Genomic DNA, 20,749 nt, shown 5'->3' with positions numbered 1-20,749 from the left:
TCGTTAAAAGTTCAACGACGATCGTTTGAAAACGATCAAGTTGAAATGTTAACGATAGAGTTGAAACTCCGGTCTTCTTTCTCGACGTCGTCGTAACGCGCAAAAATGAATAGAGGACTCCCCTGCCTCTAGCAGTAGGCTCACAGTGTAAGACACGTGGGCCTAGGCATACTAATATCTATATATATATATATATATATATGGTTCTTCGTTTTCAGTAGGCCTATCCTAGTCCAAATAGCATTTTGGAATAGGCTGAAGACTTGACCTACCTAATATCCCCGCGCCTACTTTCCGGAACATCATTTTATAGTAACTTTGGTAAGGCTAGGCCTAGCTTTGACCTCGCCGCGATGCAACAAAAATAAATGTATTCAGCAGAATTTGCCATCAATTATGTGACGTCATGTGCTGTATCGCCATGATGATTGGTCAGTTCTTACGTTTTAGCGTTGCGATATTGAGTTGAACTGGAACTGGATTCAACTCTTGCGATTGTCAACGATCGCGACTTGTAGCGTCGATTACCGTCGATTATTACACCTTTTCTTGTAAATCGCCGACATTTTGTATCGTCATCGTTAGTTAAAAAGTCCCTTTTCCTGTAAATCGTTAACATTTCTATGTTTACGTTGAATAACGTCGACAGGAAAACAGGCTTTAAGCGCTTATCGTGGTGAATCGGTTAAAGCCTGATGACATATATATATATAAGAAATTACCAACATTACCCCAATAATTAGCCTATTTGGCTTTTACATTGATTGAATGCTTTTATTATTGTTTTTTTTCTTTTATATTTTTGTCTATTTTCTGTTTGTTAACCATACCTTGATGTTAAGGTGAATGCTAATAAATTTTTAATTGAAATTTTGAATTGATAGACTAGTTAGTTGTATCAATAACTAGGCCTAATTAAGCAAATAAAATCATTCATTGGCTTATCTAACTTCAAATACATATAAACATATATTTGTGTTTATCTCGATTTATGTAAAAATAATCATGATTATGTATTTTTTTATACTGTTGACCTATTGTATCTTTATACTGTTATTCAATTGTTTTTTAGTTTTATTTACTATGTATAAGTTATTTTTTTTCTTCTGTCACTTGTCAGACATTTTGTAAGTAGGCCCTAATGTGTATTTACTACTGACCTATTGCTTCGATATATTGATTTGCTCATTATACTATTGTTTTTAAGTATCTATTCAAGTGTGCAATTACTACTGTACATTTGTTTTTTGCTTTGTTATGTGCTTTTTTTGGGGGGGGGGGGGGGTTCAATGTAAGTTAATTATGTAAGTTTTATCATCATTTACCTTTTATATGTTGTTGTTTATATTTGTATGGACGCACCACCGAAAGGTGTGTGCCACTGATTCGAAAGTGAGTACCAATAAATACTGAAATACAACAAAAATTAATCCGCTAGCTTCAATGGTAATCGTGCGATCGTGTTTTGAAAACTGAAGGGGATTTTCCGATGAGGTTTTCAACGCGCGGAAATCGGCTCGACGGGATTTTAGAACCGTTTTAAAATCGCATTTTGTCGGCAACTACTTCATTAATTTTAAATGTAAACACACTTATACATAGATTAAAACAAGTACTTTCAAACAATATAAATTTTTTAAGTATTAATTAAGAGTGAACACGATTTATTTACCATCAAAGGCATACTACTTTATTCGAATTTTTTTAATATTTCAAAAGTGATACCCCTCTGTACGCTTTCATTGGGATACCTACTTATAGAGTATCACGGTGTGACGTCACAACAATAGAGAGCGCTGCATGGTTGCTAGCCAACCAAAAAATGCGTTCAACGCTACTATGTTGATAAACTGTAAAGATCTGTATTTCTATCAAATTATGTATCTTAGCTTGATTTTTTTTAACTTAAACTGTAGTTGAAGAATAAATAGATTATTAAAAACAAATATTTAGTGATCTTTTGAAATTTTAGTTTGTTTTTATTGAAAATTATTAAGTTTTAAAATGACTACTTCAATAAGCCTATTTCAATAGCCTATTCTAAACCATTGGTGACCTTGGAGTCACTCAGGGAGGCAGGTTGAACGCATTTTTGGGTGCCCTAGCAACCACGCAGCGCCACCTACTGTCGTGACGTCTGTATCATTATTGTAACATTATACTTTTGGCACTTTTGGCCTTTCAAATCAAATCAAATCAAAGTAACATTTATTTCTCTTCTTGTCATTCATAGAAAATAAAAATTAACAGTAAATAAATATGATTAAAATAAGAGGGGCAACATTCCTAAAAAGCGAAGCTTGTATAAGGCAGCCCATAGAAACTGAAAAAAAAAAACAGGACAACACAGGAACCGGAAAAAGGACAAAAACAGTAATGAAGACTTTTAGTTTCAGGGTACCGAAAAGACTAAATATCAAAACTACAATAAGTGAAAGATAATTACACATAACTAGATAAGAGGTGCCGTTTCAATTTAAAAGAAAAACTCTTCTTAGACAAAGCACTTTTTATATTAACTGGTACGTTATCCCAGAGTTTAGGATCAGTGAACTTAATGCTATGTTTAAAAGAAGTAGTTTAAAAAAAAGGAATACGTATTTGATTTGCGCTCAGAGTACTGTGGTTATGAAAATTAAGATTGAAACTAAATAAATCATCAAAGTGTGATGGCAGGATCGAGTTTAGCCATGAATAGAGGAAAACACTTTGTTGAAGATGATTAATATCCTGAATTTTAAGAAGACCAAATGAAGAAAATAAAGGATTGGAATGGGATAAAGGAGGAGCATTTGCTATGTATCTTACGGTTTTCTTTTAGATCAATAACAGTTTGTTTAAGTAGGACGGGTATGTATTACCCCAAATAATATTACAGTAAGTGAGGTAAGGGAGGATTAGTGAACAGTAAAGAATCCGGAGTATGTTTTGAGGGATGAAAGATGATAATCTATATGATACCAGAACTTTTGGATATTTTGTTTTCGACTTGAGTAATCTGATGTTTCCAAATTAGAAATTTAGTTTTCTCAACAATAGGTATTAATTGATCTTTAATTTTTAGTTTGAAAGTACTGTACTAGTATTTAGTGGTATTTGTGAATTTTTGAACACCAAAACAAAACAGAAAGTTTGTTTGCAGAAAAGTATGTTAAAATTTTGGGTAGATTTTGGGTAGATTTTCGATTGACATTTTAAAAAGGGAATCTATATTTTTATCAGTGTAAATTAGGGTTGTGTCATCAGCATACAACAGAAAAGAAAACATATTTGAGGCATTATGGATATCATTTATGTATAATAAAAATAATAGAGGCCCAAGCAGGGAACCTTGAGGGACTCCACAAATAATTGGAAGAAAATCAGAAAGGGTGTGTTTAAATTTAGTGCATTGCTTGCGGTTTGAAAGTTAGGTTTTGAATAAATTATATACAGGGCCACGGATTCCATAATTATGTAACTTATATAATAAAATATCGTGATCAATTGTATCAAAGGCCTTCGAGAGGTCAATAAAAATACCAATGGCAAATTCACCCCTCTCGAAAGCCCCAACAATTTCATTTGTTAATTGAAGAAGTGCGGTGGATGTATTATAGTTCTTACGAAAGCCAAATTGTTTATTGTAAAGTATATTATTTTTTTGAAGATAATTGTATGTTCGATCATAAATAAGGCGTTCAAGTATTTTAGAAAAGATCGGTAGCACTGATATAGGACGGTAATTACTGGAATCAGATTTGTCACCAGTTTTAAAAATAGGAGTTACTTTAGCTAGTTTAAGGGTGTCAGGAAATGTGCCATTTATAAAACAAAGATTGAAAATGTAGCAGAGGGGTTCAGAAATAAAAGGGATAAGTTGTTTAATAATAGACGGGTTAATATCATCAATGCCAGGTGCTTTACTATTTTTGAGGCGCATAACAATATCCATAATCTCAAAAACAGTCACAGGATTGAGAAATGAAGAATTTGTGGATGGCGGAGGGAGGTAATCCTTAAAATTTGCATTAGATGTGTCAATATTTTTGGCGAGGGTAGGTCCAATATTAACAAAAAAATTATTAAAATGATTTGAAATTAGGTTGGGATCATCCGTTAAGTGTCCTTCGCAATTTATAGTGGACTCTTCGAAATGCTTACTTTCATTCGTTTTTATTAGTAGGTATCCCAATGAAAGCGCACAGAGGGGTATCACTTTTGAAATATTGACGAAATTCGAAAAAGTAGTATGACTTTGATGTTAAATAAATCGTATTCAATCTTAATTAATACTTACAAAATTTATATTGTTTGAAAGTACTTGTTTTAATCTATGTATAAGTGTGTTTATAATTAAAATTAATGAATTAGTTGCCGAGAAAATGCGATTTTAAAACGGTTCTAAAATCCCGTCGAGCCGATTTCCGCGCGTTGAAAACCTCATCGGAAAATCCCCATCAGTTTTCAAAACACGATCGCACGATTACCATTGGAGCTAGCGGATTAATTTTTGTTGTATGTTATCAGGCTTTAAATAAGCTTTAATTTGATACGAAAATCGTCTTCTATAAATAGGTTTTTCGTAACGAAAAGTCAATTTTTGTGACAAAAATCCAATTTTGATTCACCGTTTATGGAAAAATATTATGGATTTTGGTATTAAATTTTAGCTAAATCTACATTGAAATCGATAAAACATAGTTTACAAACGTATTGTGCATGGTAATTGAGCGAACTACATTTTAAAATGGTGCATGAGGCGTAAATCCCGTTCAAAATTTTAAAGATCCAACCATTATAATCCGGTGAATATTGTAGTGAGTAAAATATTGTACTCTAAAATACGCGCGTGTTTGTTGTGGCGTTTTCCGTTAAATACATTAATGCACCCTATCAGCGAATGGTACGTTCCATATTTTGAACACGTTGTTTAGTTTTCCTCGCTCGAGTTCGACCGGCTCGACGCGAGATGTGTGACAGCAGCGATGTCGGAGATTGACATGTCCTTTTCCGTCGTAGAATATCTGGTTTTACACATTAATTTAACAACTTAAAATTGATGTAATGTGCGGAAGATTTATTATGCAAGTATACAATGCAAATGCGTTAGGTTAAAATGTACCGAGGAAATTTATTAAGCTAATTTACCAACATTTGACTCTGTAGACGGCGGCCGAAAGTCATTAACTGCGACCGAAATACTTTAACGGAGCGACTACTGATCGCGAGTAAGCCGTGACTTGGCCTAAACTTTAGCTCCGTATTTCAATTTAATAACGTAATAATACGAAAAGAAAACAATTTTTATAATGTTATATATACTATTCAGGTAAACAATTAATTGTTTTAATTAACATTGATTATTTTAAATGAGTTTATTTTGACCCATATTGTGCGTTTGCCTTAAAAGAGCATATCTTACTTAGCAGCCCGGCTTAGATTTGGTGTCATAATCATATGGGCCTAAAATCTTGTTTTACGTATTCAAAAGTTATATATAATAGTATTTATGATTGAAATTATAAATATAAAGTATATTAAAATATTCTAATAATTATACTTACCGAAAATTAGTGTAAAAGAAAGGAAACAGTACACACCGTTTTTAACATACTTTTTCATTTTTTCTTTTTATAATTTTAAATTTCACCATTAAAAAAATTTTTTTTCATATACACATCTAAAATATATTTATTAATGAAATATACACTACATTCTAACAAGTACAAAAAAAATTAAATGAATTAGTACAGTAGTTCAAAAGTTACAGATCATTGAAAAATAGCAGTTTTTTCATTTTTTAGGGAATTCCAGCAAAAATGGGCGTTAAATGCTTTCCTACCACTTTGCGGACCAATAATTTAAAAAATAAGTTTCGTTGAGGCTCCAAAAAAAATAGAGTTGTACAACTCTGTGATATCTATAGGTTTAACAAAATTCAAAACTTTTAACTAATTATTGTAAAAGTTATAACCTTTTAAAAATGCTTCCAATTTCAACTGCAAAAAACACCATTTTTAGGCAAAAAATCGTATATTTTTTTACCACTTTAAATAACCATAACTTTAGAACGGGTAATCGGATTTCAATCATTTAAATCGCAAAATGCTAATTACATTAAGTTCTTTGTGGTTAACTGAAAGAAAATGTAAAAAAATTAATCTGAATTTTTTCATTGGGATACCTATTATTAGACTATTTATAATTGTCCATGTTCCTTTGATATTATCTTTCTGCTGCTTAAACTTTTTTTCATAATAATCGCGTTTTGTTAATTTTATTAAAGAGTTAAGGGAGTTACGGAATTGCTTATATTCATTTATGTTTTTGTCATTCGGATAGCGGGGGGATTTGGAATACAGTTTTTGTTTATGCTATATTGAATTTAAGAGTTCATTCGCCATCCAGGTCTTTATTTTTTTTTACCTGCAGACTGCTCTTGAATTGGAAAATGTTTATCATACAGTCATTTAAATTCAGTTTCAAATGAAAGTAAAGCAATATTAGGATCATCCGTACCATAAACACCAGTCCAATTCATGTTTGACAAATCGTTTTTTATGTTTGAAATATTTGTTTTGTTAAATTTTCTGTAGGTATGAATAGGGCTTACATAGTTTTTGGGACGGTTTGGTATATTTGATAAGTAAAGGGTGTAATGTTAAAAATGGGCAAATGATCATGCACTAATGTCACTATAGAAAAGTCCACATAGACTTGATGATTCAATTTGATTAGATAATATGTTGTCAATTAATGTTGCTGACGTTCGGGTAATACGAGTTGGTCTATTGATTAAGGGTAAAAGAAAATTACTAAAGACAGAATTTTAACAAAATTGTTGGATTGATTATCGGACTGATGTTTAAGTAGGTCAATGTTAAAATCACCTAATAAGTAAATTTTGTTGTTGGTTTTTGCTAAATTATTTAACAGGAGATCAAAAGCGTCAAAAAAAGCATTCGTATCAAGAGATGGTGCCCTATAGATTACACCAACAATAATGTTTTGATTGGATTCAATTTCAAGTTCAATAAAAAGGGAGTCGCATAGGGAGGGGTCTAGGAAAAGATCAGTTCTCTCTTTGAACACATTGTTATTTCGAACATACAGCCCTACACCTCCACCAGCCCGCCCTAGTCTGTTTTTTGAAATGAAAGAATAACTGGAGATATTGGTTAATGGATTATCATCTTTCAACCAGGTTTCCGAGACTGCAATTATATCGAAATCATAATTTACATTGGTTAAAAATAATTTGAAAGAATCAATGTTATGAAGTAAACTTCTAGAATTAATATGCAAGGACGAAAAGTGTTTCATGTTACTGAGCTCTCCAATTAAGTGGGTTAGTTGGTCAGGTTGATAGTACTTACAATTGAGCTGGATAGAGGAAGAGAAAAAATTGGTATCAGGGTCAAAGTCATGAACATGCAGGCCCGTATGCAGCATTTATAATGGGGGGGTGCGAGCGAAGCGAGCAACAATGGCTGGGGGGCCAGGGGGCCGCCAAGGGCCCCCGGTCAGGGTCCAGGGGCCGAAGGCCCTGGAAAAATTTGCGTTATTTGACGTTCTAAAGACTGATGTAAGACTCTCTGTTGTGGCTTGGGCTAGTTGAACGATGGACACCAGAACTTAACGCTTTCATGATGAGGCCAACTCAGCAGGGGTGGCGCCAGGATCTTCCCGACGCGGGGGCTACATTCCCCGACGAGGGGGCTATGCGAGCGAAGCGAGCATCACTAGGCTGGGGGCCACCAAGGGCCCCCGGTGGGGGTCCAGGGGGCGAAGCCCCCGGAAGCAACGCGTTCTAGCGTCATTTGAGGTCTTTTTAATCAGATTTAGGGTAGCCATTTTTTCCATTTTTTATAATGCATAAATAAAATACTGCGTGCAAAAAAACGATGCGCGATGACGGTTTCAATCCATATTTTTCAATTTAAAAAATAAAAGTTCAAAGAAAATTTTGAAAAATAGAGTTGGAGGTCCCGGAAATTGGACTTATTATACTTCAAAACATGAAAAAAAATATATAAGTCCCTATCATGGGTTGTGACTGAGCTAAGAAATGTTTGAAAAATAGAGATGTTAGGTCCCGGAAAATGTACTTCTTGTTCTTCGAAATATGACCAGCTTTATTGTTGGGGCTGAGCTAAGAAAATGTTTAAAACTAGAGCTGCAGGTCTTCAAAAAATTGCATTTTATACTTTGGAAACATCAGGCCTAGAGGCTTAAAAAACGCAAGCGTAGACCTTTTTCAGTCGGGGAAAAAAGTTTATTCCTCCCAGGGTGTATGCATGCGTACCATCTGGACTTCCGAGTGGTGAGAAATTCATGACATACAGGATATTGAAAATGTAATAACTATAGCTATAATGTTGGCTAAGCGAAAATGGCATGTTTTTTTGTTTAGTAATGGATGAAAAATTGATTTTAGGTGCCCCACGGTACAGAAGGTTACTTGTAAATTAAAAAATTGGTGAACAAACGAACAATTAACATAATTCGTTTTTGCTGTAGTGTAGCGTACGTCGACGCAGTACACGACGTAACCGTCGGTAAACTTCGCCTGGAAAATAACACATTACACATTTTGGTCCCTGGATGAAACTTGATATCACGCGTCTCGACCCAACGTTGAACGATTCGTACAAAGGGATACCGCCAGACAAGTGCGTACCTAGCTATTGTTTAGTAGTAAGTTAGATCGCTGGCAATAATGAATGCATATAAAGTGCATAATATCACTCTGACGTACTCTCACGGTCAATGAAACGTCGCGGTTTTCTAGGCGCTGAAGCTAGCTACTAAGTGAACGCGAACGCTTTTTACTGTATATTATATTCCCCGACAAAAAGTACACGTGTTCCCTGACTTTAAGTTGTCTGTATTTCTCCAGCAAACACTTTACCGCGTACCGCGTACATGAAGCGCTAAGCTATTGCTTGTCGTCACATGATCGACTGCGCATGTTTTACATCGAGTTTGTAGTCAGTTCAGATTCCGTAATTTAATTACCGGTATTTTTTCATTTTATATTAGCATATTTTTGTTTGTATACCATTGATAATGTAAATTTTGTATATATATAATGATATTGTCTTTAGTTAAACAAGACAAGAAAAAATACCAACCGAGGAAATAGTGGACCTTTTGGGACTTGGGGGGGTGCGTCTGCACCCAACGCACCCCCCCTGGATACGGGCCTGACATGTTTATCATAGTCTGCGTATGGGTTGAAGATTAAATTATTTAATCGATCTTGGTTAGGAAATGTTTCGTTACAGGGGTTCATTTGGGAAGAAAGTGAGATAAGTACAAATCCAAAACACACACAAAAAAAAAAACCAGAAAAACTGGGGACAGGTTAATGAGAAAAATAAATGTACCAAGTGGAATACCAGAGATCAGTCTCCATAGAGATAAAAGTGCCTACACATTTTTTTTTTTCTTGAAAAAAAAAAATATAAAAAATGTCTTAGGTGGCGCTATTGAGTGGTGGTTAGATTTGAAATTCTCGGAAAGAATTACTAAATATTGGCCTAAATATACGCATTTCCAGTGGATACAATTATTCTTTATCAAATATCCTGATAGTTAGTCAACACAGGTACACTAGAACACTTCGTATTTTTGCGATCCCGTAAGTTTAACCAGAATTTGTAGCAAGGCCTATAGCAGCTACGATCACAGGCTTTTCGCTACGCAGTCCAAACATGGACACGGCCAAATAAGGCAACCGACTGTATTAGGTTACGCTTTCCAAAGTACGGGGCGCCGGATACCATCGGAAGAAATCGTGTGCTGAACGTATTATTAAGACAGTGTTGAATATTTTGTTGCCAGAAATGTTCAAATCAACCTTACTAGGCGTGTGTCTATATATACTAGGCCTACTCATACTACAATCCAACAACTACCGGTATATAAATAAATCATCGGACAAATATGCTATATGCTATATCACTAACGCTACCGGTTGTAGATATTCTCTACTACCAGATCTACAAGAAAGGTCACGTTATTCATTTCTTATACGGCGAGAAGGATCAGGAGAAAGTTTGGCTGTCCTTGTACATATTAAAGAAATGCGGATGCCACATTTAATACGCTGTTACTCTCTGGTGATATACATACAAATCCAGGGCCAGTAAAAAATCCTTGTAGCATTTGTGAAAAGCTGTGGCCAAAAATCACCATTCTGTTCAATGCAATGATTGCACGATAGCCTGCCACGTTAAATGTGGACAAATATCGCCGAAGACTTACAAGGTAGGCAGGTTACAAAATAATTTCAAATATTGGACATGTTCCAAATGCCTATTTGCAAAATTACCAGGATTTGACGTTTTTGAATTAACTAAACCGGACCAAGGTTTTAAATTAGAGGACAATGTTAAAAACTTTGACGATACTGAAAATGGAATCGATTTTAAAAGTTTGGAACGAAAGGGTCTGAAATGTCAGAACACCTGAATGTCAGATCTCTTATCCCTAAACTTTCGGAAATTCGTGAACTCGTCAAAAAATGCTACCCATCAGTTTTCTGCGTTACAGAATCGTCTAAACAACTCAGTCACTGACAGAGAAATCAGCATCAACAACTACTCCATAATACACAGAGACAGAAGAGAAAACACATTTGGTGGTGTTTGCATCTACATTAAAAGTGATCTCGCCTTCAAGGAATCGGATCAACTGAACTGTGATGAACTTGAAGCTGCATGGATAGAAATATTTCAGCCTAAATCAAAATCAATTGTTCTTGGTTGTGTGTACCGTCCTCCAAAATATAACAATATTGATTTTATACATCAATTTGACATTATCCGTCAGTAAGATAGATCATCACAAAGACAGCCCCCTCTAAATTTGTTCTTGCCATGGTTGATGATGAATTCGTTGAGAAGGAACTGCAAAGTCTTAATCCTAACAAGGGAATAGGTTTTGACGCTATATCAGCACGATTTTTAAAAGACGCCGTTACTCAAATAACTGGGCCAATCAAACACATCATTAACCTTTCAATTACTTCTAACATTTATCCGGAAGAATTCAAAATTGCCAGGGTAAAGCCCCTTTATAAGAAAGGGAACCGTCTTGATGTAAATAATTACCGGCCTGTCAGCGTTTTAAATATTGTTTCAAAAGTTCAATTTAAAAGATACTTGAACGACAACAACCTTCTTAACGTTAATCAATCTGGATATCGCGCTGGTCACTCTACCGACACTTGTTTAATTGACCTTATTGATTGTATAAAAGAGAACACATCTAGAGGTCTTTACACTGGTATGGTGGTGTTAGATACGCAAGGCGTTCGATTCGGTTGACCACGCTATACTTAATGGAAAGTTTTCTGCAATAGGTGTCAACAAAACAGACTGGTTTTCCTCATACCTTTCCGGAAGGAAACAGTATGTTGAAATCAACCGCAAAAAATCTTCTATTGAAGACATTACGCATGGTGTCCCACAAGGACGGATTTTGGGGCCACTGCTTTTTTTGGTATATATTAATGATAATGGCAATTAGTATTAATTCACTGTGTACTTTACGCCAATATGCTGATGATAGTGCCATTACATTTTCTCACTCTGATCCAAAGGTAATCGAAGAGGTTCTAAGTAAAAACATATCGTCATGTTACGAATGTCTGGCAGATAATAGGTTATCCTTGCATGTTGGAAAGACCACAGGGTAGACGAGGTGGAGGTGTTGGTGTTTTATTCAAATCAGAACTTGGTTTTAAACCTGTCGAACAACATAGTTGTTCGTACGAATTCTGTGAAATTTTGTCGAAATCACTTAATTTGCGGATTATTTCTATTTATCGTCCGTCATCAGCCAAATCGGATGGTTTTTTTGAGAAATTTTCTTCTTCGCTAGATGACAACTTGAGTTTGAATTGTACAACAATATTCCTAGGAGACTTTAATGCTCACTTAACGAATGATCAAGACCCATTTGCTAGCAAATTAAAAGACGTTTTTAACGATTATAACCTAATTCAACATATATACTTTCCAACTCACAATAAGGCTAACTACTGGATTTGATTATCACTAAAGTTTCTACATCCATTTGTAACATTAAGGATCGTGGTTTCATTTTCAGTTATCACTCCGTGATAGATTTTATGGTCCCTGTTATTTTTCTGTCTAAAATGATAAATACGCCATCCCATAACAGATAAAGAGAAGAAATATCAAGGCAATAAATATAAATGAAAGTATATCCTTTAGGTGTCAAATCCGTTATAATTGCTTGATCGTCTGGTATTTCAGTTCAGTTTTATTCGGTTCACTCAAAAATACAAAGACAAACATAACAGAAAAAAAGCACAAGATAACAATATTAATAGAATGAACCGAGGAATAACTCAAGTCAACTCGGCCTCAAGTCAACTCGGCCTCACGTCAACTCGGCCAAAAACTAATCTGTCAACTCGGCCACAATAAAGTATGGAACGCAAAAAGTGCTTAATATTATTACGATTCTTACTATCCACGTTTTAAAAATGAAGAAATAAAAAATATAATATCATATAAAAAAATGAACCCGCGTGTTACAAAAAACACGTGCAGGTACCGTATTTTAGGAAATCGAAGACGGAGGCCTACGTTCCACCATTTGGCCATAGAAAAAATGATCGTACATCGTTTTTGTGCATGATTTGCGTTTTTAAAAAAGGGGAATCCCCCGGTCAGCGAAAACACGTAGCAGTTGTAGATATCGAAAAAGCTGGCAAACGCGCAGGGAGGCTGCTAAATATATATTATATATATAATATTCATTAAAAGTCAGAATTATTCATAGTTAAAAAATTGTGAAGAAATATTATTTATCAATCCCCTTCATTTGCACTTTTTGCGTTCCATACTTTAACGGGGCCGAGTTGACCGATTATTTTTTGGCCGAGTTGACGTGAGGCCGAGTTGACTTGAGGCCGACTTGACTTGGGGCCGACTTGACTTGGGGCCGACTTGACTTTGGCCGAGACGGTTTAGGGCCGACTTGGATCGAAACCCTGTAATTTCATATCTTACTCATGAAAATTTACCTGATTTGATCGAATTTTTTTCTAACTATTATTTTTTTTGATAAGATTGCTAAAATACGAAATGAACTTTCCAAAACGCACTGTTCTTTACCTCCGCCAATTACTTATCCACCTGTTAATTAGTTATCCGCACTTGGCGGATAACTCCTTGTTATTGTATGGATCAATATTTTTTTCTGTATTATTCTTCTTTCTTTCTCGCTATTTTTGTGCAGCGCGTTTCTCTAAAATGTGTAAACATAACATTTCATAACTTTGACCACATATGGACATTTACCTGAAGTTGTGCACCCCCTTTCTCGCTATTTTTGTGCAGCGCGTTTCTCTAAAATGTGTAAACATAACATTTCATAACTTTGACCACATATGGACATTTACCTGAAGTTGTGCACCCCCTTTTTTGAAAGACGTCAGAGTTGCGCAACGTGACTTACGCGCGATTTTATGATTTTTTATTATTGCTCATAGATTAAAAACTAAGTGTAATTTTTTTTTTATACTTGGTGAAAATTTAAGTTATATCAAGGTCAAACTTTCTATGGATTAAAAATGGCATGTTTCACAAGAAGTTACGCGCGCACGCGCATTTCAAATTGCGCAAAATTAATTTCTAATCTGATCATGACATTTTGAGCATGTCAAAAATTCCCGCGTGCGCAAACAATTTTACGTGTAAGGTGCACACGGAGTATGAAAAAATGTTTTTTTCTCTTGAATTATATTTTTCAAGCCTTTCCTAGTAATTTTGAAAACAATCTAGACATTTTCCACTTTAAATAACGCCATACGAACACGTTGAATTAGACAATTCGCACGCGTTTTTAATGAAAAAGCTTAAAAAATCGTCAAAATACTGTCTTTTTTAAAACAGTCATAGTTTCTAAAGTAAACCGTGAACTGTTATTTTTATTACAAAATCTAGAAGTTGATGAGTTGTAGATATCGGATCATGCATCAATTAGGCTAAAAAAAACATTGTGATGTCATCGTATGGCCACCCGAATATAAATTATAGGATTTTTGTCTCTTTCGTTAATGCTTATCACATTCAATGGAGTGCATCACGCTTATCTGTATTCTTTTTTCTCCGAGATTTTAATATTGTCTAGGTCAATCAACTATTTTTCAAATATTTTAATTTTTATGACGTCATCGTGCCTAAAAATTTAAATTATGTGGGTCATTAATTTTATCTTTACAGTAAATTTTAATCTGTCATTCACGATTAAAACATTTTCTGGAAGCTATTGGATTGCAGATACGAATTCATGTGAACATTTTGCCAATCGGATATTTTGACGTCATCATATGGCCACTTGACTTAAAAAAGTTGTATTTTCATCTTTTGCGTCATAGTTTATTACATTTAAAAGAGCGCGCATCAATATTTCACGTATTCAAATTTCTTCTACACGTTAATATTTTGTTGTTGAGATAATTTCCTTCTAAAAATTGCTACCTTTGCGTTTCATTTTGAATCCGTTAACATGTTAAAAATTGGAATAAATAGCGAGTCCCGTAATTTCACCTATTCTACACTGTATAAGATTATACTGTGTATACGATATGACACAAAATAACAGAATTCAGCAATAAAAACATATCATATTCTTCAGTTCAGATCATAATGCCATAATCTTTTTCTGTGTGCAATATTCCAACGTATGACGTGCACGTGGCGTTTGTGGTGCGGATAACTAACTCGTCAAAGTGACGAGTTTCATGTCTAGTTGTTCATTTTCTGCTTTTACTCCTGTTGATGCTCAACTGTTATGAAATTTGTCTCTTCGTTATACTCTGCCTCCTGTTCAATGATCCTATTCCAACAAATGTGTTCAAATCATGCCTTACTTCATTTTTAGATCCACTAACAGTTATAGTTAATTAATCCATTATTTCAGGCATCGTTCCCGAAATCTTTAAAACTGCCGTTATGAAACCTATTCTAAAGAAGTCATCCCTTGACTCCAATTTGTTAAAAAATTTCCGACCAATATCAAATCTTCACTTCCTTGGAAAGCTCCTTCAGAAAATTGTTTCAAATCAATTTATATCTTATCTCTACAAATTCCATTTGTTTAAATCCATTTTAATCTGCATATAGAGTTGGTCACAGTACTGAAACTGCCCTCACCCAAATTCATAATGATATTGTCTGTGCCTTGGATCGAAAGCGTGCTGTTGCACTTGTTATGCTAGACCTTTCATCTGCTTTGTCGTCTTTCAGATTACTATGGAGTGTCTAATAGTGCTTTAGATTGGTTTTGATCTTATCTGACTGGCCGGACCCAGTGCGTAGAAATCAATGATACTAGATCTGCTCCTAAGAGCCTTGAATGCGGAGTTCCACAGGGTTCTATCCTTGGGCCCTTGCTTGTTTCTCTCTATATTTCTCCTCAGTCTCACTAAAATTATTAAAGAATACAATTTACACTACCACCTATATGCTGATGACTTACAGCTATATGTCGATTTTAATCTTTCTGAATCTCACGATATAACTAAACGACTTGAAAGTTGTCTCTCAAAAATATCCTCCTGGCTAGCATCTAACATGCTCTTGCTTAACAATTCTAAAACCGAATTTATCATTTTTTCCACCAAACACATACGTTCAAAATTCAATATTCCCTCGATTTCTTTTAATTCCTGTACAATTTTTCCATCACCTTTTGTTAAAAATCTTGGGGTTTATTTTTATGAATTTTTATCTTTCAAACATATAAGTCATGTTACAAAAACTACTAACTTCCATCTACGTAACATTGCTTGCATTCGAATGTATCTGTCAAAGCGTACTGCCTTTACATTAATAAATGCCACTTCTCGGCTTGATTATTGCAACTCTCTTTTTTTTGCCCTACCGAAATCTTTAGTGAATCGACTTCAACGTCTCCAGAACACTGCTGCACGCATTGTAACTGTTACTAGAAGATCCTCACAAATATCTCCTGTTTTATATAACCTCCATTGGCTACCTATTGACTCCCGTATAAAATATAAGATCCTTTTACTAACATTTAAAGCGCTACTTCTTAAACAACCTACTTATCTCGCTGATCTTCTTCCCTCTTACACCCCTCTTGCTTGTCTTCGTTCGGCTGATCAAAACCTACGGTAACGGGACGATTCGGCCCTGAGACGATTCGGCCCGGGACTATTCGGCCCGGAACGATTCGGCCCTGAGACGATTCGGCACACTTAAATTTATCGGCTTTGATATGCATTTTATAAGCACAAAATAAGCTTTTTCCCCAAATGTTATTTCCAGAGAGACTATGGGGTAGTACTACTAGTACTAGGGATAAAGATGCAATAAAGCAAACATTTTGAAAAAATTGTCGAAAATGATCAATTTTTAGTCACGCGAACGATGTAAACAAGTTACGCCCTCTGTTGACCGCTTGGCGATTGCACGAAATAAACAAGGTTTTCGAAGTAATAAATTGAACAAAAATTACGTTTTTTTAGTAATTTATTATACATATTATATCAAAATTGTCAATATCAATAAAATACGGATTGTTAAACACCTTTAAAAACTTGATAAATACCCAAAAAATGAATATGAATTTGGTCTAAAGTGAGATGTTTCGGCCCAAAAGTGGGCCGAATCGTCCCACCAAAAGTGGGCCGAATAGTCCCGGGCTGAATCGTCTCAGGGCCGAATCGTCCCTGAACCAAAACCTACTACTTGTTCCTCAAATTAACACTAAATCTTATAGACAAAGGTCTTTTATGTTCTCTGCTGCTTCTCTTTGGAATTCTCTCCCTCATCATTTTACTAAATCAACTTCTATTGCTATTTTTAAAAAAGAACTTAATAATAAAACGCATCTTTTTAACATCCAATATAAGCACCTTTGATTTTTACTTTGGTTTAATTGATTCTGGTGTTATACAAATACCTAAATTATTATTATTAATATTATTATTAATAATTGCATATTGTATACATTGTATTATAGCTTATAATCATCTAGAATGTTAATTTGAGGTACCAAATCATGATGCATTGCTAGTGCTACATGTAAATTATAGTTTATACTGATATTTTTATCTGAAATATTACTTGGGCCTAAACAAATTGCATTAATTGTGTTATGAAATTGATTTGCCATTCGCTATACTGTAATTTACCAAAGGGGAGACATTAAACCAACACATTCAAAGGTGACTAAAACACGTCAGTTGCCAAGTGTAACTATAGTTTTACGATATATTGTAAATAAAAACCCCTGAGTTACTGAAAAGGTGTAATGTATAAAAAACACTATTTTCTAACCGATTTTTTAGAAATTATTTTTTTAAAAATATTTCCATATTCTCCCTGTTTTTTTTTATGTAGTCACTTTCAATTAAACATACTTAAACATATAATATAAACTAATAAAGAAAGAAGTCTTAATGGAGCTCCACAAATCATTCCACAAATTGAATGAATATCATACAGATTAAAAAATAATTTTTAAATCAAAATGCATAATTATTATTCCATAATAATGACAGGCATTTGCCCTTTTGTCTTGTTGATAAAGAGGTTCAAAATAAAAGCCCATAGTTCACTAGAGAAATGAATTATTATTATTACTCATTATTACTAATGGTTGAATGAATGTATGCTGTCATATTGCTACCTTAATTAACTGCGTTTTTTCCTAATTTCGTCTGCGAAAAAAATGCGTTTTAATAAAACTGTTTTAATATACACTATTTAATAAAATTAGAAAGTGTAGTTTAATTTAAAAATTTGTGCAAAAAAATTGAATACCTCGCCAAGTTGTTTTGTTTAATACTGTTAGAATCTTTTTTTTCAGTGAGAATTTCTATATAAAGATCAAAGAAGGTGGAGACAGTATATTGAGAGACCCATAGAATGGTATTGCACCAAATAGACATGTATCTGTAGGCTTTTACAAACATTCTATGTCATTGTCATTGTTAAATTGTTCAATTATTCCATTTGATTTCAATATCAAAAGCTAGGTGCTAAAGTCTAAAAGTAGCCTTTGTCTTACCTTTTTTTTTAGATTTCTCAGGATGTGTGTTGTAAAAACATACCAGTTTCTCAAGGCGAATCACCAGCTTATTTGTTTCAACAACGATGTGATTAATTATTGAGCCTCTGATGGACTTAAAAAGTTGAATGTGGCTTTGAGTGGCACCTTATAAAAAAATGTATAAATTTACTAATCTTTACAATTGTTAGTTGCAACGTTAAAAGGCATGATTCAGTAATAATGTAGGTAATGTTAATTGCCGTAGGTGAAGTAAATTTAGTAATAGTAGGACACCCCTCCTTTAGTCTGGTTTATTAGGTTATATTACATACACATTACATTACATTACAACCAATCACGTTTGCGTATTTACATAGCTATGTAAATACGCAAACGTGATTGGTTGAAACTGCATCACATGACTACCGCTGCGAGGATCGTAAATCGTATATATCCTCGAGAACGATGATATTGACTGTGTAATTTTCGCGTAATTATCGTGTCCCTGTCATTAATCATATAAATTATCGAGTACGATGATATTGACTGTGTAATTTTCGTGTGCAACACTCGCGTTTGCTGATAAATAAACAAAAGTCATCTACTGGGTCTTGAACTTGCGATGCAATTGTCACTCCATCACAAGACAACGCTTCATGCCACGGAACATGCTTGAAGAAATTACTCAACTAAACTATTTAAACTATGCATAAATAGCGCCCTCATTATTTATTCGGCCTATCTGATAATAATATTATTATTATTAATGTAGGCTTATTGATAGAAATTCTTCTGTTATCATTTAAACGACCTAGGCTATCGTGAATATTTTATTGCCATTAATTAGTAATTATCTGTATATTATTCTTCGAAATACAATAAAAAAAGGAGGCCTAGGCCTAGCCTAGCTACCCGACCCAGCAGATATTCTACTTGTTGTTGGCTATGTAATATAACAGATATCGCCTTTTATATCGCTTCGGGAAATATATATTCCCTCGAACATAATATCATTCCTTCGGGGATGTCAAATCTTATATTTAACCTCTAAGCAGTCAATATCTGTATATCTTGATTCTGTCAGGATCTTTAAATTATTTATTTATTCTTTCCTTAGCACTAATTCGTCAATTATCTTGATATCAGTTTCATCTAGCCGAGTCAATTTTTCAGAGTATATTTCTTATGGCCAGGAATCGATGTGGTTATGTTTTCATGGTGGGCAATCAAAAATTACACACGATTTAACGAAATCACGTTTGTAATCATATCTTCACAAGCATGAATCACAATTAAACAAAACTTCGGTACTCATAAATGTCAGGTCATATTTCATCATATACAATACAATTACGTGCGTAGTGCATAACGCTTGCAATGCATACACGCGCTTAAAAGTTTCAAAATTGTCAAAATTTATTTTCGATGAAAAAAGTACGTTTCAGGGAATTTTAAGCGTTTCAAAAATTGCTATGGGTGCGAAGATTTTTGCATGCGCACTGCGCGATAAACATTAATGCGCAATATTTTTGTCCGATTTCTGTTGTACAACCTTTCTTTAATAATATCATCATACTTTTATTCACTTTTCAACGCTAAATTGCGTTATACGAGCACGTCAAAAGTTACAGGCTACGCACATGTAAGTTAAAAAAATGGTGAAAATATGCTAAATTTTAAAATTAATATAGATCGTCACAATGCTCGGGAACACCTATTTTTTATTTCATAAAATTGAAGTGTACGTATCATATGTATGATTTATTATGAAATTAAGAGAACAAAACTTGATTAAGTCATAATTAATTGCATATTAAATTTAAAAAAAACAAATTATGACATTTTCTTAGACCAAAATAACAAACTTAACATTAACTTTCATACTTCAAAAGTTCATATTATATTAAAGTTAAAAGTATATAGTTTGACAGTGCATCATTTTTTAACATTTTTAAAAGATGTCATCATATTAAAAAATTATAATTCATTGCGGTATGCACCAAAGTGTTTACTGCATAGTAAATACACGGAGGAATCTTTCTACAACTTTTTTTAGTCAGTTGTGTATGGCTTGGTGGTATGTGCTCGTGTCTATAGCACTCAAGGTACCGAGTCGAGTCTCACCTTCGGAAACAAATTTTTGTTATCCGTATTGTTTGTTCAAATATATTTTTTAGTGTATAGATTTATATACACATAATTTATAATGAAATCTATAAAAAGTAAGTAATGTCTTTATTACTTATGTAACAATGTGGTTTATGACATTATACGCAGAGGGATCTTTGATCGGATTGTTATACTGGCTATTGTATTCCTATTAGCAAGATCTTATCATATTAAAATAAATAAAGATTCTGAGAAAATCAATCAATCAATATATCTTTAAATCAATACATAACCTATAATTCGTCATAGTGACAAATTAAATCTAGTTTGTTATTACATTTACAGGAAACCAATTTCTGTCATTTTTCACTAAAATGTCTCATTAGATGAACAATTTGAGACAAAAATTATCTTGCTATAACCAGTGGTTGTCGGAGATTTAACAAGCTGTTTGTGTTTGTTTATATACTGTACCCTTCGCAACATTTCTAAAATGTAACCAAGCCAAAAAAATGATGTTGACCGGCCTAAACCAATTTCTGTCTGTCAAAATTCTCTGGACCTTAATGTGCATATAAGTTGATCTATAACTAGA

General features: G+C 33.9%; 1 protein-coding gene across 3 annotated transcripts in view; it reads right to left on the bottom strand.

The window, feature by feature from the left end:
• The window catches only part of LOC140058725 (rabenosyn-5-like), a 61,716-nt gene that overhangs the window by 17,947 nt on the left and 23,020 nt on the right, over positions 1 to 20,749 (bottom strand). For all 3 annotated transcript variants that reach the window (XM_072104446.1, XM_072104448.1, XM_072104447.1), the window contains one exon: positions 18,064 to 18,210. In XM_072104446.1, coding sequence (XP_071960547.1) covers positions 18,064 to 18,210 — 147 coding nt within the window. The remainder of the gene's footprint in view (positions 1 to 18,063; positions 18,211 to 20,749) is intronic.

Source organism: Antedon mediterranea, chromosome 9 (assembly GCF_964355755.1).
Source record: "Antedon mediterranea chromosome 9, ecAntMedi1.1, whole genome shotgun sequence".
NCBI lineage: Eukaryota > Metazoa > Echinodermata > Crinoidea > Comatulida > Antedonidae > Antedon > Antedon mediterranea.
Note: the sequence above shows the minus strand (reverse complement) of the source record. Positions and strands in the feature narration are given on the sequence as shown.